We start from the raw sequence: 24,279 nt of genomic DNA, 5'->3' as shown, positions 1-24,279 counted from the left end.
TGGTGGAGACTTCAAGTGATGGAGAATCACCTATGCCCCTTGATAAGTTGTTTCCTATGCTCTCTATAAAAATATGTGCCATATTTCTAGTCTTGAATTAATGGCCTATTGGCTACAAAGGAGCAAGTCATAATACATTCTAGTTTATTGGATGGGATGTGAAGTTACCAATAAAATCATAAATGCAAACTTTGAGTTATGGGTGGTACTGGTCACCTTAGCACATACACACACACATGCACTCACTCATTCAAACCCACGTAGCATAGTGTGTAGTAGCTGCTGTAGTGATTGTGAGAGCACTGGTGTGTGTATATCTACCGAGGCCCTGGATTCTGCTGTCGATGGTCAGCTTCTTTCAAGGAGATGTCTTCTCTAGAAGAGGGTCGCCTGCTTGTCCTTCCGTCTTGGTAGATCAGGTGCTGGATGAGAGGGCACCACTGAGGGTCATGCTTCACTGCCTTTTATCCCTTTCTGGCAGAATTGTGTGATTCCCCTAGTATCATCTTGGCTACCCAATCCAGAGGTTGCTGTCCCACATGGGTTTTGTACATGACAGCTGTTAGTCACAGGGGTCTGTGCCTGCTGGCACCTGAGGTTTTGGGAGTCTACCTTTGACTTATTGACTTAACGGCTGTATTGTCATGGGTTACAGGACTAGTCCATAGGGTAAATGTGCTCAGTTCCAGGGATCAGTTCCTTGGCTTGATTAGCTTAAAGTGGCTATTGTCACTTAGATTACATACTGATCACCATACACTCACATTCACTCAAAGGACTGCCCAATATAGCAGATTTTATCACTTTACAATTACAATTTCAATGCAGTTTTTAACACTGGTCCAGGGTGTAACTTCATTCTACAGGGAGTACATTCCTTAAGGGTTTAAAAGTATAAAATATAAAATACAAAATGCCATAGTAAAAATGAGACACGAAATATAAAAATGCACTGTCAGAAATATATAAAAATGCAATGTGAGAAAGTGAGGATCACAGGCTACAGGGGACAGCAAGTCAGTTAAGTTAGCACGGGATATATTTGCAGTCTTTGCAGTGGGTATTTTAGTTCTTTTGTATTCTTTAGTGACAATGAGCTTAATTGATAGGTAGATGTAGTTTGTAGGTTTTTCCTACAGAAAGCCACTTCAGCTTTCTGGCTTGCTTGGAGCCTTGCCACACCCTGCCAAAACTGAGAAGGAAAAGAAATGCACAAAATGGGGGAGGGGGGGTGAAAGGGGTGGAGGGTTGCAGGCAAGAAGAGACTTCTGTTATATCAATGTCCAGAAGGGAAATGTACAAAGTGGGGCTTTCTGCTACAGGCCTACTAAGCAAATTCTCACCCCACTTGGTGGGGTTTGTGAATTAATTTCTAACCAGGTAGCATCTTCTCTGTGCACAGTATTCTACAAACCAGAGGCCAGGATCAGCGAAGTCCCATACAAGTGCTCAATAACAAGACAACATATCCACCAAAGTGGATACTATGAGCCACTCACAGAAATGCAACTGAAAAAGTCTTGTTGACCAAAGTAGGACTTAGAAAACAAACCAGGTTCTCCAGACACTGCAGAACTGCAGCAGCCATTTATGCTTAACCTGTGCCTTGATTTTATTTTTTCTTTAGAAGTCATTTCTCATTAAGCGCCCAGTTGTGCTTGAAGTCTTATGAGTCTTTCTCATGAACTTCAGCGCTGAACAAAAGCTGTTCCTAAATGGCCCAGTTACAGTTTATTCAGTGTTCTTCTCAATGCCAACTGACTGCTCTGGAGAACAAGAAGCACTTGGCAATTATTAATCATTGAAAGAACAATTATTTAGATGGCCCTTACAACTCAAGGGCATTTTGGCCCTGCAAAATTAACCACTTTGTTCCTTATTCTGTAAACATTTGAGGACATGTTCTGAAGACTCAAAACCACTGTAATAACACCCATGCTTTCTGCTTCTATTTTAAAACTAGCCAACTGAACTTTCTAATTATAACTTCTAACTTCTGCTGACAATGCAACGAAATGTTGAGGGCTGCTATACTGCACAGAGTGTCTAACACAGCATTGGCTTATGTGAGAGGGAGGACACGGGACGGGTGTGTGGGGTATGGTGCACAAAGCTTCCTGTTAGGGCTGTCCTACTTCTGGGCAGCCAGGGGCCACATGCAGCAGAGGCCACAGACCTGGGGGGTGCATGGCACAGTGGCTAGGCCTACCCTGAGCTCCCTCCTCTGCCGCATACACAACTCGTCTTCCTTTCAGAGCATTTATCTGCTCCCCTTCTGGCTACATGCTACACAGGAAGCCTGGCTCCCTTTTTTTGCCAAGCACATAGCCCAGCATCCTCCCCTGTCACACATACAGCACAGGCAGCCTGGCTCCCTCCCACAGGGCCAGCCTGACCCTAGGAGCAGGGCTAGAACCAGAAGCCAGAAAAGGGAGGAAGAGCTGCCTGGTGCCACCACAAGAGCTATGGATGGAGTACCAGCCAGGCAGGAGGCCACAGGCAGCATGTTAACCCCTAACAGGCCATATATGGTTTGGGGGCTGCCAGTAGAACAGCCCTGGAGTAGGGCATCCATCATACAAACTACTATACAAACACAGGCATCCAGAGTTTGGGAGCTGCCCCGCACCCAGTGCCGGGGGTGCCAGACAGAGCAGGTGGGCAGGGTCTCCGTGGAGATCAGCTGGGACCCCCATGGGCAAGGCACGCTTGGTCAGGCAGATGGGATGGGGCCAGAGGTAGGCACGGAGTGGTGTCTGTGCATGGGACAGGCAGACAGGACAGTGACAGCATGAGGACAGGTCCCGGGGCAGAGCTCCGATCTGTTCTCTGTATGGCCCTGCAATGGGTGCCAGTTCTGCAGGCAGGTAGTGGATTGGGGCATTGCCCTGAGCCCTGGCCCTGCCTGTCACCACCCTGTAATCCAGGCTCTGGCACTGGCCCTGCCTGCCCATCCTGCTCCCGGATGCTGCTCCCCACCTGCCCATGGGCCCATCCTATCCACCAAGCAAAGGACACCCTACCCACAGGGGTCCCAGGCTGATCTTCAAGGAGATCCTGCCTCCTCGCTCTGTCCAGAGCCCCTGGTGGGTGGAGCAAGGCAAATGGGCCAGGGTACCCAGACACTGGGGCTGGTGGTGACAGAGACACTGGCGGCAGCAACCAGAAGAAATACTGCTGCAAGGGCTGCCAGGAATCGGGAATGGCTACACATGCTATAGCCCAGGCTGCCACCAGCACCTGGGCTGGGCAGAGCAGAGGGACCTGCTGCAGGCTGAACAGAATCCCCTGGTGAGCCAGATGCAGCCCCTGGGCCATATTTTGCCCACCCCCTGGATTAGCCTATTGCAGCACAGCCCACAGGGAGCTCAGTGACAGTTATACTTTCTTCTAAACTGACTCAGCCAGTACTGCATATTAAGTGAATCAGAGAAGAAATGGTCCTATGGTTCCCTCTCCACTCTGGTATGATGTTGTCCAATGGTCCATAGCCGGGCAGTGTTTCTAACAGGTACTCATACTGTGAATGAGAGAGAGTAAGGAGTTCCTTGCAGGTTACCCACAGCATACTGTGCACCTGTGGAAAGGCCTGTCGCCATCTGGCAGCATATGTAGAACTTCTGCTGTTGGAGCGTAATGGTGTGGGAATAAATGACTGAGCGACTACAACACAAGTTTTCACATGCTTTTAAACCAATGTGTTCACTTAAACATTTGTTGCCATGTACATCAGCAATCCAGGAATAAGGAAAGCTAGATTCTTAACAATTTTTAAAGCCAGAGAATGCTTTGTATCATGAGAGAACAAGTCTGCACCTGGCTGGGAATTAAGTTTTCATGACATGCAAAACTGATTAAGTGGTAAACACTTCTTTTTCCTGAACACATTTACAAACCTCCTGGGGATATATGTCATCTAATACTCTCAATCATGTCTTATTTCATCATTAACCAAAAACTACGTACAGGATTGAAAAAGGAAATAAACAGAAATCATTAAGCATCAATAAACCTTAATGAATTGTTCAACTTGAATAGTCAAATGTAGCATTAAGTTTGAACTTATATTTTAAATATTTCATGGAATAAAAGCGTCTGCCAAGGAAGCCAGGGTACTAAAGTATTGTCTTGTTTTTCCTTCCCATCACAAAATTTGCTAAAGAAATATAGAACAGGCAATGCACCCCTCAGGCAGCAGTTAAATGATTTAAAGTGGGCCTTTTCTATAAAGATGCCATCAAGATACACAGTGCTTTATCTCCGATTCAAAATTGAACTCAGCTTACCTGCTCTATACTTTCTGTATTGGGCTGTAATACTGACCAGCCAAAGCTCATTGGAAAGGTCATGAAGACATGTTTAAACAGAATGCCTAAGCTAGGTCATTTTGGAGGTGATGATAATACATATAGAAAATAATGTAGTTCAGACAAGATTCTATCCTGCTCTGCAGAAGCCAAGCACTAATTCTTCAATGAGTGGTATAGATTTCGGTCTATAAAAGAGCCCCAATTATTTTAATTTGTCTCTGGGCACAGCTGGCCATCTATGCACTATGTATTGCAAAACCACAGCCTAAATCAGTGGTTCAATTGACTTTGATAGTTAATTGGATATGCATAACTGTAACCAGTTGGTTTCAAATCCCAGGATGAGGCACTGTGGCAGGGGGAGGTTGTGGAGCAGGGTGCATGTCTGTGTGAGAGAGAATCCTGGCAAGTTTTTGGTTTTTTTTTTTATTTATAAGAAAGCGACAAACATGGGACCCCACCAACTTCTTTTCCACTTGAGTACTATCCTGCTCACAATGAAGACTGCAGTGCCTTGGTGCAGGTGTAGGTCTGTGCTTTCCTGCTATAAACTAAAATAAGAACTTATTTTTCTTACAAAAAAGAAAGTTGTCTTCATTTTCTGCAATTCTGAACAGTTGTCACAATATCCTCCAAAAGGCTGTCTCTATTTTCCTTAGTAACCTAGAGAAAGAGAAATAAAAACTAACATGATTTGATGAATAATAGCCTCCATCTCACTCAAGGTTCCCCCCCACCAGTCAAGTCAAACATGCACCTCCATATTAGCTGCTTCCCCACACCATCTAGAGCAAATAATTTATCCCCATAGACCTACATTAGCTCTTGTATATTTGGTACTTTCTTTGACTTATTACCACTGGTATTTTGTAATTTTATTCAGTTGTGATTGACTGACAGGAATCTTACAAAGAGCCACCACTTCCTTTTCTGGTAATGAGAAACCCTTTCCAACTACCTTATACCACTCGCATACTACATACTAGTAGTTTTTCTGCATTCAGTATCTAATAGGATCATGTTTTAATGGGATGTCAAATTTAGTTTTTTCAGACACTTCTTCAGTAAAAAACGAAAAAGGTTCTCCTGTAGGCATCTATTTTAATACTGAACTGAAGTGAAGAGATCCAAGTTTCTCAAGATACTTGGGAGGAAAAAAAAAGAAAAGGCAATTCCATGGAAAGGTTAGGTCCCTCTGATAAATACAAATAATCAGCACATCTGCTCGATATTAGTGGCTGTATAATTGTTGCATTTTGCGGGTGCAAGCTGTAACTTGTGCACATGAAGTGTTTACAGTTGAAATAAACCAAGTCAGTGGGAATTATGGCAGTGGGGCTAGGATTTCACCTATTTTATGTAGACACTGCCTTTCTGAATCAGTCCCAAGATCCATCTAGTGCAGTATCCTGCTTCTTATCGGGCATATACACACTGTAGCCACAGCAATGATTGTAGAATAGTGAAAGCATACAGGAACTGCCTTGCCTCAGACACCTTTACCATTTTAGTCATATACAGAATAAGGTTGGAAGGGACCTTAATGGTCATCTGATCCAAACCCTGGCCTAAATACTACTCCTAAATCATCCATGTCAAATGTTTATCTAACCTCTGACTGAAAACCTCTAAAGAAATAGATTTTGCGGCTTTTCTGGACAGTTTATTCTAATGCCTCACTGTTCTAACAGTAAGGGATTGATTCTTGGTATCTAACTTAAATGTATTTTGCTGCAAGTTGATGCCATGGTTTTGCATCCTGCCCTCTGCATCAAGGGAGAAAAGTTATTCTCCCCTCTTCTTTATAGCAGCCTTTCAGATATTTGAAGACCATGTCCCTCCCTAACTGCCTTTTCTACAAGCTAAACTTGCCTAGTTCTTTCAATGTTTCCTTGCCTTCCAAACCCTTTAACATGTTTGCCACCTGCCTCTGAATCCTCTTTAATTTCTTCACATCCTTCTTAACATGTGGAGCTCACAACCACACATAATACCACAAATAAGGCCTAACCAGCACCAAGTAGAATGGTACTATAACTTCCCATGTCTTACACCTAATACTGTACAGCTGTTGCTGTAGCATGGAGTTTATGTGGGGTAATTTACCCTACACAAGGTGATTCACAGCAAGGGGCAAATTGGCAGATGTTTGATATACTGTTCTCCATAAAGGTCTCTAAGAGACTGGCTTCAGAACTGAAGCCTGAGGTTTTATATTCCTACTAACGCACACCAATTAACATATTAAATCTGGATATTCCTGTTATGCCTCAATACCATTACAGGCTCAGCTTGAAATCTGACCCCAAGTATAGTAGCATCTGTTTTTATTATATATCTCCACATCTAAGTGTTGGAAACACAGTGAACACAAAGACACAGCCAGCAAATGTACATGAAGAAAACAATGGGTTGACAGAAGAAACACACTTTAATTTTACTACTGACCAATGTTCTAGGACAATGGTTTTCAACCAAGGTGCCAAGGCACCCTGGGGTGCTTTGAGGTCCTTTCAGAGGTGCCATGCAATATCAGCACTGTTAGGTGTGCAAACATGATTCACAAGATAAACCCAGGGATTTCAAATAGGAATCCAGAGTGTTAAATTATGCTGATCTGTTGTAGTTTTTCTGACTCTTTTGCAGCAGAAGAATTGGTCGATTACTTTTCTGTAGTCAAGAAAACCAAGGGAAAACCCAGAGCTGACATTTTCTGAGTGGTGTCTTGGGTCTAAAAAGGTTGACACCCACCATTTTAGGAGCACTCCAACCAAAAATTACTGAGAAAGGCACCTTGGGACTTCAAAGTACAGAAAACACAAGGGTGTCAGATTCTAGATCCCACTGGAAGTATTTCAGGTAACATGATGAACATCAATGCCACTGCTTTCCATTGTCTCAAAGTATATAAACATTCCTACTTAACTAAAGCTTTTAAGTATACCATGCAGCAAGAATATCAAACAGCAGATTGAAAAGATTAGGAAATTCGTCATACTATTTTGCAAAAACTGTTTTAATCATATGTTCTGTTGAGTTACTCGAGTCTAGAGGTTGCTATGGTTCAAAGTTTCAGGCTTACTTTTCTAGACAAACTTGGCAAGACAAAAACACAACTACCTAATAATGCCTATACTAGAAGTTAGAAATGAGTATATGTTTTTATTCAGAGAACCACAAGTGTGTGGACATCACTGTTACAACAATGCATTTAGGTAAGATGGAGAAACAACCAGGCTTCCACACATGCACGAATAATATGAAGTTAGTCAAGTGGAAATATTTATTTATTTATTTATTTATTTAGGGAAAGTGCCTATACTAGAAGTTAGAAATGAGTATATGTTTTTATTCAGAGAACCACAAGTGTGTGGACATCACTGTTACAACAATGCATTTAGGTAAGATGGAGAAACAACCAGGCTTCCACACATGCACGAATAATATGAAGTTAGTCAAGTGGAAATATTTATTTATTTATTTATTTATTTTGGGAAAGATTGTCTTGCAAAATCTGTTTAACTGGAACCTTTTTTCTGTGTGTAGGAAGAGAACAGGAATAATAAATCCATATTTCTCAACGCTTTTGTCAAAATAAACTGACACAGATGGATCAGGAACAACTTGGACATTTGACTTTATTGATTTTGTGTCTAGTACCTCAGATTTTACTAGGCTCAATACAAATAGGACTTGACATGTAGTTACTAGATGCTACGAACCAAATGCAAAACAGCTATATCAAGAGCCTAAGTCAGGAAAATAAGTGTTTTGTTACCAAAAAAAAAAAAATGTTGTGACAGAAAGGGATGGGGGAAAGACAGATGAAAACTGAAAAGGGAGAAATGGTCTTTTTGGTAGCCAGGGAAATTCTGTGGCTTAGAAAAAGGTCAGGTTTCAGAGGGCTGAACTTGTAAGTTAGAAATATACCTCTTTAATGCTAGGTGCATTTCATTCTTCTGACAGTGTGTGCGCGTGCGCATGTGTGCACACACACTTGCACTCCTAGTAACTGCAAGATGATGTTTGGTTGGTTTGTACACACACATCCTCATGTCATAAAGATGATGGTGAGTGACTATCAGTGAAAGAATATGCACTGTTTATATCATGAGTTCTTTTTTTTGTGTGTGTGTATCCACCATTATATTCTGGTTGCTAAAACTTTCTGTGATGCAGTGGGTCTTGCACCTTAGCTCTACTGCCCTGCTACACAGTGCTCCTGTAAGAATTTTCCAAATTGAACCCCACAATGGTCTGTCTGTCTGTCTCTCCTTTTAAATCAAGCACAACTAAAACATCACTAGGAGGGTGCAGCAGAAGGCTTTGATAGGGCAAAATTAGGTGTAAGCCAGCTTCCAAACACAACCAAAGCCTTTACACACTATTTATAATACTGGGCCTGGGACAAGAAAAGTTAAAATGAAATGGGGAATGAAGGTAAACCATTTTGTGCTGTCAGTGGGTGGTGGACACTTCAGAAGTAAAGAGCAAGACTTGCTCAGGTCTCCTATACAATGACTCTGCGGGGCTAGTTTTAGGGGAGGGTTCCAAGTGGATGGAGGTGCCTCCCTTCAGTCCTAGATAAGGCTCCCAATAAACAGGAAAGCAAGACTTGCTCGGCTCTTAGTGTTCCTATTGTCTAGGTCTCAGTAGCTCCATGCCTGGTATGCTGGCTGTTGTGGATCCAATTTGAGGTACATAATCTCCCCATACCACATACAAAGATGCCTAGATGCCAAGGCACCCTCCACATACCTAACAAAGGAGCCCAAATGCCTAGGTGCCTATGTCTTTCATCCACTTGGCTCTGGAAATCTGCTAAGACCTAGTTGGAAGGTGCACAGGTGACATTCACTGAGGAAGGTGTAGCCTGTTACTGAAAAACAATGTGGACTTTTCTGGGTTTAAAAAATAACCAAATAATAAGCTGCTCAGTTTGGCTGATGGCTTAAGAAAAAAATATTAGGGTATGAAGATGTTGATGCGTAACTCTCAAATCTTGTTGCAGATACAGGGCACAGATGATTAATGCTATGGACCACATTGACATCACTTAATCAGAATGACACTCTGATATTGCCACGGGGAAGGGAGGGAAACATCCAATCCCACTGGTACAATTTCACACAACAATGTAGCACTGAACAGCGTAAGTGAATCCTTGGCAGGAAGGGAGAACTGAATTGCATAGTAAGTGACTTTTCATTATGTGCTTCAAACAGCAAATTATGAATAAGATCATTAAAACACAAAAAAACCCTGTCAAAATAGTGAGTTCTTTCCTTCACCATCCATTCACTCTTCACCACACAAAACACAGTAAGGACTCTTACCATATCCTACATAACCAATATATATAGAATATATCGCATGAAAACCTTCTCTCCACTTGTCAGAAAAATAAGATACACAAGTCACAATTACCTAGTTTTTGTGGTTCAGAAGAGCAAGCACATGGTTCTGCCTACAACATATGACTCTACTACTTACTGAAAACAGAAAATACCCATTATAGGGCAGAGACCAATGTTTTTACTCATTTTATAAAGCACCTAATACAATTTAGGTTGCTTGAACAGATAGATATCTACAGGCTACATAACTGATAGGATAAAGATCTGAAAAGTCGATCACTGGGGTTTTAAAGCACAGTTCTGCTCAGAGAACTACATCTGCAAAAATTGTATATGAAGCTCAGTGTGTTAACTCGGTGATTCAAAAAAATATATGCTCCACTTACAAGGTTTAGAGGAAGTGTTTCCCCTCTAATTATCAGTCTTGCAAACCTCCTTTTGAACTCAGATAACTCAGATAGTGAGGTGCTTTATTTGTCACATATCATCATCACTGGTAATAAAGACCAATTTACAAAGACTAATTGGAGTTAAAAAATTTGATCCCTTAAACATTATGAGTGCTACATAAAAAATTATGATCTACAACCCTCCTACTTTGTGAAACAATAACAGTGCTACTCCTACAACCACATGCAGTACTGTACCTAATTTCTATGACAAGAGACCATACACATGATGTGATTTTTTTTTCTGGTACTATGATCACCTGCATTTTAAGAACTAAATGGATGCTACTGGATTCACTTCAGATGGGCTTTCCAACAGTCATTAATTGGTAATGGCAGACTATGCTGCTACTTTCTCACCAAGTCCCCTATAACTACCTGTCTAGGGAAACCATGACAGCTACAACTAAGCCCAACGTGCTTTTGATCCCCACCATAATGGTACAGAAACATCATTCATTTGTAGCAATGACCAATCATTAAAACAAAGCCACATGCAAAATGGCAACCCAGAAGTAAAAGGCTCCTTAAAAGGTGTTTAAGATTACTTACACTGAATACCTTAACATCCTTCCTACTTCGTATTTCTTCCACAAGTCCGAGTGGCTTGCCTTTAGGTATTGGTATAGTTCCAAGTATCACAGTCCCTGAACCAGCCAGAGTTTGACGAACGGCTCGTATAAAAGACTGACTGAAGAGTTCCATTTTACCAATCTCATCTATTACACAAACTTTTTTCCCTGTGCCACTGTCAAGATTAACCTAAAGAGAAAATACACAAGAGATTAAAAACAAGAAAGTTTTGCATCAGCACTGAAACAACTGTTGCCATTTGCTGTGACAGAAAAGGAGGCAGAATAAGCTAGCTCAGGAGTAACACTTCTAGAAAAAAAATTGTTGCTGGAAATTGATGGCATAGAAACCATTCAGTCACAAAGAATACCAGCAGTCATCCAGCCTGTAACCTAGCGAAGCAACAGGATACTGAATAAGGAAGGGGTGGCAGAATATTTCTTGTCCCTCTTTAAGACTTGCATTATTACGGCAGAAAAAAATCACCAGACTGCTCTGTTAGATACAGCTTTATACGTTCCTTATCTTGGGATCAGTGCAGAGGTTTCAAAGAAATACTGTCCTGTGGTTAATTTTGTGATGTGATGTAAGTGAGGAAGTTGTGATAAGCAAGACAATTTGCTCACTGCCCTTATCTCCCAAAGCAAGAATCTATTCTCAGCGAAAGGTTGCTCCTTATGACCAAGTCGTTGATGTCTGCACTAAGGTTTTTTAGAAAGAGGAGAATGGCTGTATTCCTTTTATCCACCTCTGAGCATGAAGATAAACAATCAACTATGGTAAGAAAGTACCCAGGCTGTGCATAGATGGTTTGTCCTCCAAGGAAAACTGACCTGCAAGGTCTCAACAGCTGCTACCACTTAGCACACATGTGTGAAGGAGGTTAAATCTGACATTTCACCCCTTCAAGATAACTAACCCTCTTTAAAAATTAATCCCTGCAATAGTTATCCAGTTACTCAACCAGGCCACTTCCAATCTGTCTCTCTTTCCCCATACCAGCAAAATCATCTTTCCTTCTTTAAATTCCATTTTTTAACAAATCTTATGATATATTCCTTTGTATTATAGGATGTATACATTAAAATAAGTACAGTTGTGTTTAATTTGTTTTGTATGAAGTGGATACTGTATCAAATAAGATGTGCCTCAGTATGATAGAACAAGAGGCCAATATGTATAAGGAAATGGGAACAACACACAAAAGCTAGGGTTAATTGAAAGGTTATGCTATAGACAATAATACAAGTTCACCACTCTCTTCTGAGGAAATTAAATAAAAAAAAACAAAATCAAAGTCCACTATTTGTGTTTGTTAGGGGCCAACTGACCCAAGTCAAAATCTTCACAGTTAATCCATGAATAAGTGCATATACCAACTAACTACATAACTGAAGAAGAAAACAATTTAAACATTTTCCCTTGTGAAATAGAAGTTCTGAAGAAAATGGAAGAAATGCATAACATGCTCCCAAAACCTTTCAAAACTAAGTCCCTACTGGACAGCTGTTTTATCTAAAACCCTTTCAGAGATCAGTGAGCTGAAAAGCCAATGCCTGTCATTAGATCAAGTACTAAGAAACTGAACTTTCACTCTTGTACAGAATCCCCTGCCCCTTCAAGTGAAGTTTACAGAGCTCCAAACACAACCTACTCTAGGATCCACACTTTCCCACTTGAAGTAATGGGAGATGTCCCTTGAAACCTAAAGTTGTGGATAGATGCACCTTTAACTATTTTAAAAGGCAAGGAGGACATGCTGCTTTGGAGCATGTATCGGCTGTTCTGATACAACTGCTATATCAGCAGGAGTATTGTGTGTAAGATAGTACCACTACTCGGAACTGGTGAGGCTTTAGCTAGCGTATAAACAGACACTGCCAAATGAAGGGGGATCAGCTGTGCCAGGATGTGTCCTGGTACAGCTGATCCCACTTCACTGGGTGAAAAAACATCACCCACTGTCCCACAGGGTCCTGTGGGACAACACTCAGGGCAAACAACGGAATCCCCGGGCACTCTTCTATTAGCAAGGAGACCTGAGGTTTCCCTTTTGTAGAGATGTGTTTCCAGAATCTCAAACTCACTGCTGTATGGTCCCAGGAAATTCCAAATAGGGGAACCCAAGCAGGAACTCCTTGGGCTTCAGCTGGAGAGTATGGGAAGCTCTGGGCTACTGTCTTAAAGCAAAACAGATATCAGCTGCAAAATAGGTGGAATTTTGTGCCACTGTCACAGCCACAAATTTTAGACACTTGTGGGGTAACAAGGGGCACAATGTCTGTCTGCATGGCCATAAAAAAATGTAATGGTGGCACAAAAGTGATATCTGTTTATGCCCCGAGAGTACTGTGGGCAGTTGTGGGCTCCACATTTTAAAAAGGATGTGGAGAAATTAGAGAGGATCCACAGGCACATGAGAAAAATGATAAAGGATTTGGAAGGCAAGCCCATAAGGAAAAGCTGAAGGAACTAGGCATATATAGCTTGCAAAAAAGATGATTAGGGAGGGACTTGGTAACACTCTTCAAATATCTTAAAGGCTGCCATAAAAGAGATGGAGAACCACTTTTCTCCCTTGATGTGGAGAGCAGGATATGAAACAATGGCTTCAAATCTTAGAGCACTAGCAATAAAGTAGACTTAGATTGTATATCAGGAAGAATTTTGTTACTGTTCTACAGTGAGGCAGTGGAATAGACTGTCCAAGGAAGCTGCAGAATCTCTTTTACTAAACGATTTCAAGAAGAGGTTAAGTAAACATTGGTCAGGGATGATCTAGGAGTGCCATTCACATTGAGGGTTAGACCTGATGATCCTTGAGGCCCCTTCCAACCCTGTGATTCTATGATCAAAATAACTGGTGTCTTAACATTTTTCAGTAAACTCTACTGGAGCCACATGACATTGAGAACACTAATGATCTTGTATATTTTGCTATTTCTACACTCTCCAGTAAAAAAAGACTATCTGCTATATGTTGCTTCCTATAGAAATATCAATAAAGCCCCACAAAAATATTAATGAAACATTTGTGAATTAATTACTCATGCTCTAAGATTAGTATACTTTTTCAATTAGTCTTCAACTCATCCATGCCCATCCACAAAAAAACCCTCTCCTTATATTTCTACTTTGCTTCCCCTGCCCTTAATTTTGGTCTATTCTTATTCCCGTTCACTATTATCCTTCCCTTTTACTCTATTCTTCCCCCAACTTTGTACCGCCCATAGCCATGGTCTTGTTGCCACTGAATCATTGAGAATGTTATTACTGATTAAATGAAAGCAGAACCAGGCCCTCTCTCACTTCTCAGAGCCCTTTCTGCCCGTGATTCTCTCTCTCTCCCCTCCCCTCCACCCCTCCGACCTACTGAATGCTTGTAAAAAAACCCCACAAGTTAATTCTTTTACACTCTTGTATTACTATATTAATTGCACTATTCTAAGTCCTTATATAATAAAGTCTTTCTCTACTTTTTAAAAGTTTACTATACAATAAGAAAGTGTTACTAGTGTCTCTTCTGCTGTGTCCTCCTGCTCTTTGTATTGCCCCCATCCTCCTTGTCCACACACTGTTGAAATGTTTTGTTCCTTCTCCTGATGCCATGAAGGGCAAGAACCAAAACCTTAGCCTTGTTCCCTGCATCTTTTATCTCCATTCTCTTAGTGCCCCATGGAAGCTACTCTGTCCTCCATTAAGCAGCATAGAAACCACTGAGGATTTCTAGTAGTTATCCCAGCAGCTGTTGCCCATGGTTTATTAGAAGACTAAGCAAATCAGGTCTGTTCTTGTTTAATTTGAGGTGAAGGGGGCAAAGGTGGAAGTGGAGGCAGAAGTTTCAGTAAGGACATTATTGACTACCCAACCATCCCAAGTGGAAAGGAAGAGAAAGATGGTGCAGAAACCAAGGGAACACATACTGGATGCATTAAATCATTCTCATTGTGGGTGTTTTCAAACATCTGGTTGTACAAATTTTGCCATCAATAACTTTCGTAAGTGAAGAAATATTGTTCCCATTACCATGTGCACAGCCTGGAAACACAAACTGTGAATCCACACCCCAGTTTATATGACTGGGTGGTAGTCCGAATGTTTTCATTCAGTGATGATTGAACACTTGTTCTGTGGAACATGCTTTGAACACACACTTCTCTCAGAATGGAAACCAGAACCAAGAAATGATTACTAAAGATTCCCACAATGACACAACCAGATTGGTCCTTAAGCAGCAGTAGATGATTCTCAAGTTAGTAGAACTATCATCAACTGAAGATGCAACAAGTCCACAGGTAGTTTCAAAAAGGGTAATTTAACATTTTTTTAAATATTGTTTCTATTGGAAGCGCTCTCTTCCCTTTTATAGATAGAGAAAATTTGATTAAGTAGATCACAGCAAGGGACAAAGAAGTTTTGGCTTTGCGGCCAGCTTTCTGTTTGGGGACCTATGGAAATGCTTCTACCAGAACTCTGCAGAAGATGGGATCTGCAGAAGTGAATTGAGATGGCAGTTCTCTAAAGGAAACCTCTGCTGCCAAGTCCTCCAACATTACAGAACATTACAAGTTTGGAAGGACTTCAAGGTTCATCTAGTCCATCCTCCCTTCAAAACTAAGCAGAACATAATGTTACTAAACCATTCCAGACAAATGCCTGTTCAGCCTCTTTTTGCAAGCTTCCAATGAAGGAGATTCTACAACTTCTTTGGACAGTTTGTTCCAGTCTTATATTTTTGTTAGGAAGTGTTCTCTGAGATTTAATCTAAAGCTGCTTTCCTGCAGTTTCAATCCACTGCTTCATATCTTGCCTTGTGTGGAAAGGGAAAACAGTTGTTCTGCCTTTTCTTTATGACAGCTTCTCAAGTATTTGAAAACTGCTACCCTGACCACCTTAATTTCTTTTCCTCCAAACTAAACATACCTATTTTTCTCAACCTTTCCTCAAACACCTTGCACACCAACCTCTTTACTATCTGGATCCTCTCCCACATCTCTCTTAAAAATATCCAGTCAAGAAGTGGACACAATATTTTAGCGGAGACCTAACTAGGGCCAAGTAGAACAATATTATCGTGTCGGATGACTTACAATATTCCATTTAATGCAGTCCAAAATTACATGTTTGTTTTTCTTTCTTGGTGGATTTAAGAGGGGGGGGGAAAAGGAAAGGCAGGGAGGAGTGGGGCACGGGGAAGGCAGGGTTGTGACTGCATCACATCATCAATTTAAATTTGTGTTTAGTCTGTAATCCACTTTAACCTTCTCTTCAGCAATGCTACTAACAAGGTATCTCCCATTTTGTATTTGTGTATCTGGGTTTTTCTTTTTCATGTGTAGCTCCTTACATGTCTTTGTTGACTTTCACTTTATTGTCTAGCACCCAGTTTTCCAACTTACCAAAAAATCTTTTGAAATCTAAAGTTCCATTATTACTTGCTAACACCTTGAGCCCATCAGACTTTCTGATAATACTGTTCAAAATAAACTACTTCCTTTTCAGAAGTTTTTACTCACATTTCTCAGCACAGGAAGAACCAATTGCTCAAATGAAACCAGGTCCACTACGTACTGCCCAACACGATATTCACGTCTTGCAGTAGTTGAATCAGAACTGAATTTAAAAACAAAGCCAAACATTTTCTCATAAATCAAAGAAATCATGAACATGGTGAAAATCTGCAGCAGTAATTTTAACTGGCCTTTACAAGAGTGGTTATCCTAATAAGCCACATGTCCCCTAACATTCCTTGGCTAACATTGAATATCATGCTGCAGGTGGCAAAATGGATTTTATTATATATGTTTTTCTCTAAGTAATTGGACATCCTGGAAGTTACTCAACATCAGTAAGCTTTGTGGGGAAATTCAGAAAACAAAGACAAGAAGCCAAAGGGTACCTGTACATTACAGACAAAGTTGTGATCGCAGCTCACGTATACCCATTTGAAGAGATGTGCATACATGAGCTGCCCCTAGAGTACTGCTTCAACTATCAGCATAGTTGAAGCAGCCCGGAGTTGAGTTAATGGGCTATAAAACCTACCTGGGAAACTGAGTAAACACTTGTGGAGGGTGAGCCCACACTGAACTCTGCTGCTGCAGCTACATTGCTATTGGTTCCCAAGCTAGAAAAGGTATGTCTATGTCAGTGGTTATCAACCAGGGCACCATGACATCCTGGGTTGCTGCAAGATCCTTTTAAGGGTGACGGGGCTGCAATGCAATATTAGCACTATTAAATGTGCAAACACCCAACAGAGGATTCCAAAGATAAACCCAGAGATCTCAAATAGGAATCCACAGTATCAAAAATATTCTGATCTGTTGTGGTCTTTCTGAGTTCCTTGCAACCAAAACTCTGTTATTTTTCTGTAGTCAAAAAATGAGTGAAAGCTAAGAGCTGATATTTTTTTAAGGGGCTGCCTTGACTCTAAAAAGGTTTAGAACATCCTTTTGACTGCAGGGTACACATGGCCCTAGTATAAGTTTTTGCACGGAGTATGAAATGCTAAGAATGTGTTTGTGAAACAGAAGACATGAGCTCCTTTATATCTGAAAGTGGGGATCTGAAATATTTGTTTTCTTGAAACCCTACTTATAAGATTTGTAGGATAGCCAGCAGCTTATTGCAGAAAGTTTATTTCAACTTGTCTGTCTTTAAATTTCAGCTTCTAACTCCTTTATATTTGAGGGAAACAGTATTATTTTTTTTCAAAATAAGAGGCAAAAATACCATCTTGGATCATGAAACAATAGTATACTCTATATATTATAGGCTAAGTCAGGTCCCAGAGTGAAGTGGGTGGAACCAGTATATTAGTTGCTCTATACCTTCTGTAGTTATTTGCAACAGTGTGAAGGGGATCTTTCTGATTTGTTAGGTATTTTTAGTGTGCTCTGCAGTGATACGAGCACCAATGTAAAGTGCTGGCTGGGAGTCAATCAGGCCCAGAGAATCTAACATAAGACCTAAACATGCAAACCCTTTTCATGTAGAAATCCTATTAACTTCAAGGGGCATGACACATAGAAGGGTCACAGGATCAACTCTAAAAGCAGTAGGCACATGATGGTACTAAAACAGCATTACCCAACTTTTGATAAAGTTCCCCGTCCTCCAGACAAAGTGACAACATCAAATCCTGTTCTCCTGCCATCCACTCTGACTTCCTCTGTATAAAATCCATCAATAGGGATTCCAGAGGATTTCAGAGCTTGAGTTGCTTTCTGGATCAATGTAGTCTTTCCAACTCCTAAAATTAAAAGAAAAGGAAACAAATGAAGTGTCCATTATTACACATCTTTAGTGCTAAAGTGAGATTTTAAGCTCCAAGGAAGCATTTGCATTTAACAGACAAGAGAGATGATGTACATGTAACAGAGGCATGATATATGTATCAATTATTTTCCTCATTATTTCGTCAAATATTCAAATTTCATTCTGGAGCAGGGAAAATAAACAGAAGTAAAGTTTCCTGAGGTTGATTTTTAATGTTGAAAGCTTATTAGTCTTTGAATATGTCTACACTGCATTGTAGCAAAGACATACCCAAACTAGCACTCTCCAGTCCCAGAACAGAACTACCCCTACCTTTTGGCTACATCACAAATAAGTCTCTTGGGTAGATTACATTTTAAACTCAAATGTATGTCTTCCCCATCGCACAAAATCCAGGGTTATCACTTACTCTTTATCATACCAGTGAATTCTTCTGTCAAAATAAGTTTATTTATGGATAAGTGTCACAAGGTGTGAAACGTCTCACAGAACAGGTCTTTACACTCCCAGTGGCAAAGAGCATGAGTCAGATTTCAAAGGTGTTTTGGTGCCTGAATTGGCTGACAGATGCCTTCTGGTGCATTCAAAGATGTGTAGGCACCTAATAGCCAGCATTCATTTTTGCACAAACAAACTGTTTTTAAATGCGTGGTTAAATTCTAGTGTCTGTGACAAACCCTCCAGCTGGCTTCAGGGAAAGCAGATCTTGATATAGACAGAGCTGTAATGCAGATGAAGCCAGAACAATGAAAATGGTGAGAGGGCTGGGGGACATGACAGATGAAGAAAGACTGAGGGAACTGGGCTTATTTAGTCTAGAGAAGAGGAGACCGAGAGGGGAATTAATAGCAGCCTTCAACTGCCTGAAGGGGGGTATAAAGAGGATGGAGCTAAACTGTTCTCAGTGGTGGCAGATGACAGAACAAGGAGCAATGGTCTCAGGCTGCAGTAAGAGAAGTTTAGGTTAGATATTAGGAAAAAACTCTCTCACTAGGAGGGTAGTAAAACACTGGAAGATGTTACCCGGAGAGGTGGTGGAAGCTCCATTCTTGGGGGTTTTCAAAACCTGGCTAGACAAAGCCTTGGCTGGGATGATCTAGTTGGGGATGATCCTGCTTGGAGCAGGGGTTGGACTAGACCTCCTGAGGTCCCTTCCAATCCTAAGGTCCCTTAGTGAACCAAACACTGTGGCGCTGGTGTCATTGGGAAGGCTTCAGCTTCCATGACCACAGCCTGCTCTTTGGTGAGAGGCAGTGAGCTGCTGGGAAGGGACGGCCTCCACTTCTCTCCGCTGGGGAGGAGGCTCTTCTCAGCCAGACTAGCTGACCTGCTCCACCGGGCTTTAAACTGAGCCCGCTAGGGGATGCGGGGACTACTGCCACTGCTGGTCCACTGAGCAACCTTTGCAAAGCCAGCAGGCCAAGGCACTTAAAGGAGCCCACCCCTGCCCCAGCCCTGGAACGAGCTGTGGGCAAGGCAGGGGCCCCTAAAGGGACACTTGCCTGCCTGTACACAAATGCCAGGAGCTTGGGGAATAAGCAGGAGGAACTTGTCCTCCTGCTTAACAAAAATAATTACAACGTCATAGGGATAATGGAGACCTGGTGAGACTCCACCCATGACTGGGCCACAAGTATAGATGGCTATACCCTGTACAGGAGAAATCGAGTGGACAAAAGGGGTGGGGGTGTAGCTCTCTATGTCAAGGGGAGCTACGAGTCCCTGCAAGCAGACATTGGTGCCCAGGGTGGACGACTGGAGACCCTCTGGGTGAATATCCGTGGGGAACACGGCACAGGGGACACAATGATGGGAGTCTACTACAGACCTCCCACCCAGGATCAAGAGCTTGACCAGGAGTTTGCCAGGGAATTGGCTAAAGTTGCATGCTCCCCATGCAGGGTTGTCATGGGAGACTTCAACTACCCTGACATCTCGTGGGAAGAGCACTCGGCCAAATCAGAGTGGTCGCAAAGCTTTCTCTCGCGCGTGGATGAACTCTGCCTGACGCAAGAAGTCTACGGGCTGATGAGAGGTAAAGCACTGCTCGACCTGGTACTGGCAATGCGGGGCGACCTAATCAGTGACCTAACGATCAATGGGAAACTGGGTGACAGTGATCATGAGCTGATCACCTTCACCATCCACCGTAAAGTTGGCAAGTCAGTCAGCAATACAGAAGTCCTCGACTTTAGGAAAGCTGACTTTGACAAGCTCAGGAGGCTTGTCAGTGAGGCCCTAAGGGACCACGACCCAATGGGGAGGGGAGTTCAGGAAGAGTTGTTTTTCCTCAAGGGAGCAATCCTGGATGCGCAAGCAAAGTCCATCCCATCTCAGAGGAAAGGCAGCAAAAGGGCACAGCAGCCCCCTTGGTTCTGCAGGGAACTGGCGGACCTCCTGCGTCTACAAAGAAAGACCTAGAAAGGATGGAGGACCGGATCCATCATCTGAAAAGGAAGGCCTACAAAGGATGGAGGATGGGATCCACCTCCAAGGAGGAATATTCTGCACTGGTCTGGACCTGCAGGGAGCAAACCAGGAAAGCCAAGCCTGCGACTGAACTCCAACTGGCCTTTTTTAGATATGTGGGGAGCCGGAGGAAAAGCAAGGGCAACATTGGGCCCCTTCTAAACCGATGCCCAGGATAAAGCCAACTTGCTAAATGGGTATTTTAGGTTGGTTTTTCACCAGTCCCATGGGACGCCCCTGCCCATTATGGGACGGGAAGGCCTGGGTGAGGGAGACTCCTTACCTTCCATCAGTGCTGACTTTGTGAAGGAACACCTAGAGAGGCTGGACACTCAGCCGGCCCTGACAGTTTAAACCCCAGAGTACTCGAGGAGCTGACAAGCATCATAGCTCAGCCCCTGGCACGGATCTTCGAGAACTCCTGGTGCTCTGGTGAAGTGCCCGAGGACTGGAAGAAGGCCAATGTGGTGCCTATCTTCAAGAAAGGGAGGAAAGTAGATCTGACAAACTACAGGCCCATCAGCCTGACCTCTATCCCAGGGAAGGTCTTAGAAAAGATTATCAAAGATGCCATTCTTAACAGACTGGCCGATGGCAGCATCCTGAGGGATAGCCAGCACAGGTTTGTTGCAGGTAGGTCTTGCTTGACTAATCTTATCTCCTTTTACGACCAGGTGACCTATCACCTGGACAAGGGAGAGATGATTGATGTCGTATAAAAAAGCCTTTGATCTGGTATCCCATGATCACCTCTTGGCAAAACTGGCCAACTGCGGCCTCGGTTTTGCCACAATCCGCTGGCTGGGGAATTGAGTCCATGGTTGCGCCCAGAGGGTGGTGGTTGACTGAAGTCAATCATCGTGGTGGGTTCCCTCAAGGCTGTCCTTGGGCCTGTATTATTCAACATCTTCATTAATGATGCAGACATTGGTATCAGAAGTGGACTGGCCAAGTTCGCTGATGACACCAACCTTTGGGGGAAAAGCATCCACACCTGAGGACAGGAGGGTGATCCAGGCTGACCTGGACAGGCTCAGGAAATGGGCAGATGAGAACCTGATGGTGTTTAACACTGAAAATGCAAGGTTCTCCACCTTGGGAAGAAAAACCCGCAGCATGTTTATAGGCTCAGCAGTGCTACGCTGCATAGCACTATGGATGAAAAGAACTTGAGGTTCATGATTGACCACAAGATGAACACGAGCCTTCAATGTGATGCTGTGGCCAGTAAAGCGAGCAAAACGCTGGCTTGCCTCCATAAATGCTTCTCAAGCAAATCCCAGGATGTTATTCTCCCGGCCTTGGTGAGGCCGCAGCTGGAGTCCAGTTTTGGGTTCCGCAATTCAAAAAGGATGTGAAGAAGCTTGAGAGAGTCCAGAGAAGAGCCACGCGCATGATCAGAGGGCAGGAAAACCAACCTTATGATGAGAGGCTGAGAGCTATGGGACTCTTCAGCCTGAAAAAGCACAGGCTCAGGGCTGATCTGGTGGTCGCCTATAAGTTTATCAGGGGTGCTCACCAGGATCTGGGGGAACTTCTGTTCACCAGAGCACCCCCGGGGATGACAAGTTCGAACGGTCATAAACTCCTCCAGGACCGTTTCAGGCTGGACATAAGAAAGAACTTCTTTACTGTCCGAGCCCCCAAGGTCTGGAATAGACTGCCGCCAGAGGTGGTTCAAGCACCTACTTTGAACACCTTCAAGAGAAATTTGGATGCTTATCTTGCTGGGATCCTATGACCCCAGCTGACTTCCTGCCCCTGAAGCAGGGGGATGGATTCGATTATCTTCCGAGGTCCCTTCCAGCCCTAACGTCTATGAAATCTATGAACCCTCATTTTCTATGATCCTAAAACAAGTGTAAGCGTTTAAACCAAGATACAATGGCTAGTGGGGCTCTATCAGCTTCACAGTGCTCTGAGGCCTTGTCTCCAGAAGAGAAGTTGAACCAGTAACTAAATAAACATTAAATCTTTAATTTGGTTATCTTAATTTTATAGTTTACCAACACATAATGAATTTATTTAAGATAGGTTTAAACCAGTGTATGTTAATCTATACAGTGGGGAGGGAGAAGATATTAGCATTTTAACTGGATACATTTTTAAGTCAATTTTGCTTAAACCAGCATGGAGGAGGCCTCCTCAGCCTCTGGTATTGTGCAAATATGATTGTCCTGATTTCCACCCATGCGCTCACTTCCTTGCATCTTCTGCAGTCATTTCTACCTGTGTGGAGTAGGTGTAAAGCATTCCTGGACGAGAACAGGAGTATTTTACACCCATTCCACATAAGGATAACTGGAAGGTGTGAGGAAGTGGGGAGAATCAGGCCTACTGTCTTATTTCCTGAACCTGAATGAGAAAGACCTAAGCAATAAGGACTGTCAGTTTATTAATTAACCTTGTAACAAAAGGGCAATTGTATCTATGTCCATTTTACCTCAGCAGTAATCAGATTCTCCTACAGTGAAAACTACTCAGTCTCTTAACTCAATCTATGCATTTGGGATTCCAATTATTGCTTCAAAATAGAGGAACTGTATTACCCCATAAGTGTACCTTATTTAGATCGGAAGTACTAAATCATTACTATTAAGTTACAGAAAATATTAAGAAAATCATTCATGCTTGTATTTTAATTGATGTGGGATTAATGGTCTAGGTATTTGTCAATACCCAAATGCAGGACAGGACCCAAGGACGCAAGAGGGAAACTGGCTGGAAATACATATTACATTGGATTAATTTATTTAGGATTAAAACCCATTTATGGACTCAGTTGAATGAATTTGATGTTTCTGACCTAAATACGAGGGTGAGAGAAGCAAAATACAGGTCTGCAAACTGCAGCTCACATACTTGAAAGGAGACTAGATTCGTTTATGGCAAAAGGTTTTTCTTGGGTGTTTCAGTACGGCATTTAGATAGTAAGTGTATAATTATATTTACACACACACACTACAATCCCAAAACTGTAGCTGCTCAAATCAACGATGCCAAACTTAGACCTCACTCCGACCTGCTACAATACCAACTTTAGGGCCAACGGCAACAGGATCCCTCTGGCCATCACCTACAGCCCCCAGCTTATACAGCTAAGACACATCATCAATGCCCTCCAGCCCTTTCCGAAAAAGGGTGACTGTCCCAAGGTAGCCTTCGGGGACAAACCTGTCCAGGCTTACAGGCAGTCCCCCCAACTTCAAACAGCACCTTTCAAATAACACTAATGAACTCCTACCCTCATCAAGGCATATCTATATGTACTTACTTTCTAAATGCTCTATTAAAACACCCGGGGGGGAGGGTACATACACATGAGGTTTTTAAAGGGGGGGATGTATACATACACATATGTGGTTTTTAAGGGATGTGCATGTGTGTGTATGTGTGTACATATGAGGCTTTTAAGATCCAGGTAGACAAAGCCTTGCCTGGGATGATGTAGTCAGGGCTGGTGCTGCTTGGGGTGGGCCTGGCTGGGGGATGGGGTGTAATTATACACACGCATGTGGATAGATGTGGGTGTAAGAGAGTGGTGTGTGTGCCATTATACACGCGCACACAGGCACAACCAAGCAGGGACGCATTCACTATACGCACACACAAACACATGTGGGCACACACAGGCAGGTCTGAGTCGGGGTGGGTGCAGTGCTGATACCCACCCGCACACGTCAACGGGTCCTTATACACACACGCATGTCAAAGGGCAGGGTGGAACTCCGCACATGCACGTACACACGTGTGTAAAGGGGGGGGGGGGCGTGTAATTCCACACGCGCGGAACGGGGGGGGGGGTAATTCCAGGCGCCGGGCACAGCCCCAGGCCCCCGG

General features: G+C 42.7%; 1 protein-coding gene across 1 annotated transcript in view; it reads right to left on the bottom strand.

Annotated features, from left to right (window-relative positions):
* Nucleotides 1-3,768: 3,768 nt before the first annotated feature.
* Nucleotides 3,769-24,279, bottom strand: part of NTPCR (nucleoside-triphosphatase, cancer-related) — a 31,238-nt gene continuing 10,727 nt past the window's right edge. The window contains exons 2-5 of the mRNA XM_014521701.2: nt 17,782-17,944; nt 16,206-16,302; nt 10,669-10,878; nt 3,769-4,973 (exon numbers count right to left, since the gene is read on the bottom strand). Of these exons, the coding sequence (XP_014377187.1) occupies nt 4,905-4,973; nt 10,669-10,878; nt 16,206-16,302; nt 17,782-17,944 (539 nt within the window). The 3' untranslated portion in view covers nt 3,769-4,904. The remainder of the gene's footprint in view (nt 4,974-10,668; nt 10,879-16,205; nt 16,303-17,781; nt 17,945-24,279) is intronic.

Source organism: Alligator sinensis, unplaced genomic scaffold (genome assembly GCF_000455745.1).
Source record: "Alligator sinensis unplaced genomic scaffold, ASM45574v1 scaffold93_1, whole genome shotgun sequence".
Classification (NCBI taxonomy): Eukaryota; Metazoa; Chordata; order Crocodylia; family Alligatoridae; genus Alligator; species Alligator sinensis.
This window is presented reverse-complemented; position numbering and strand designations above follow the sequence as displayed.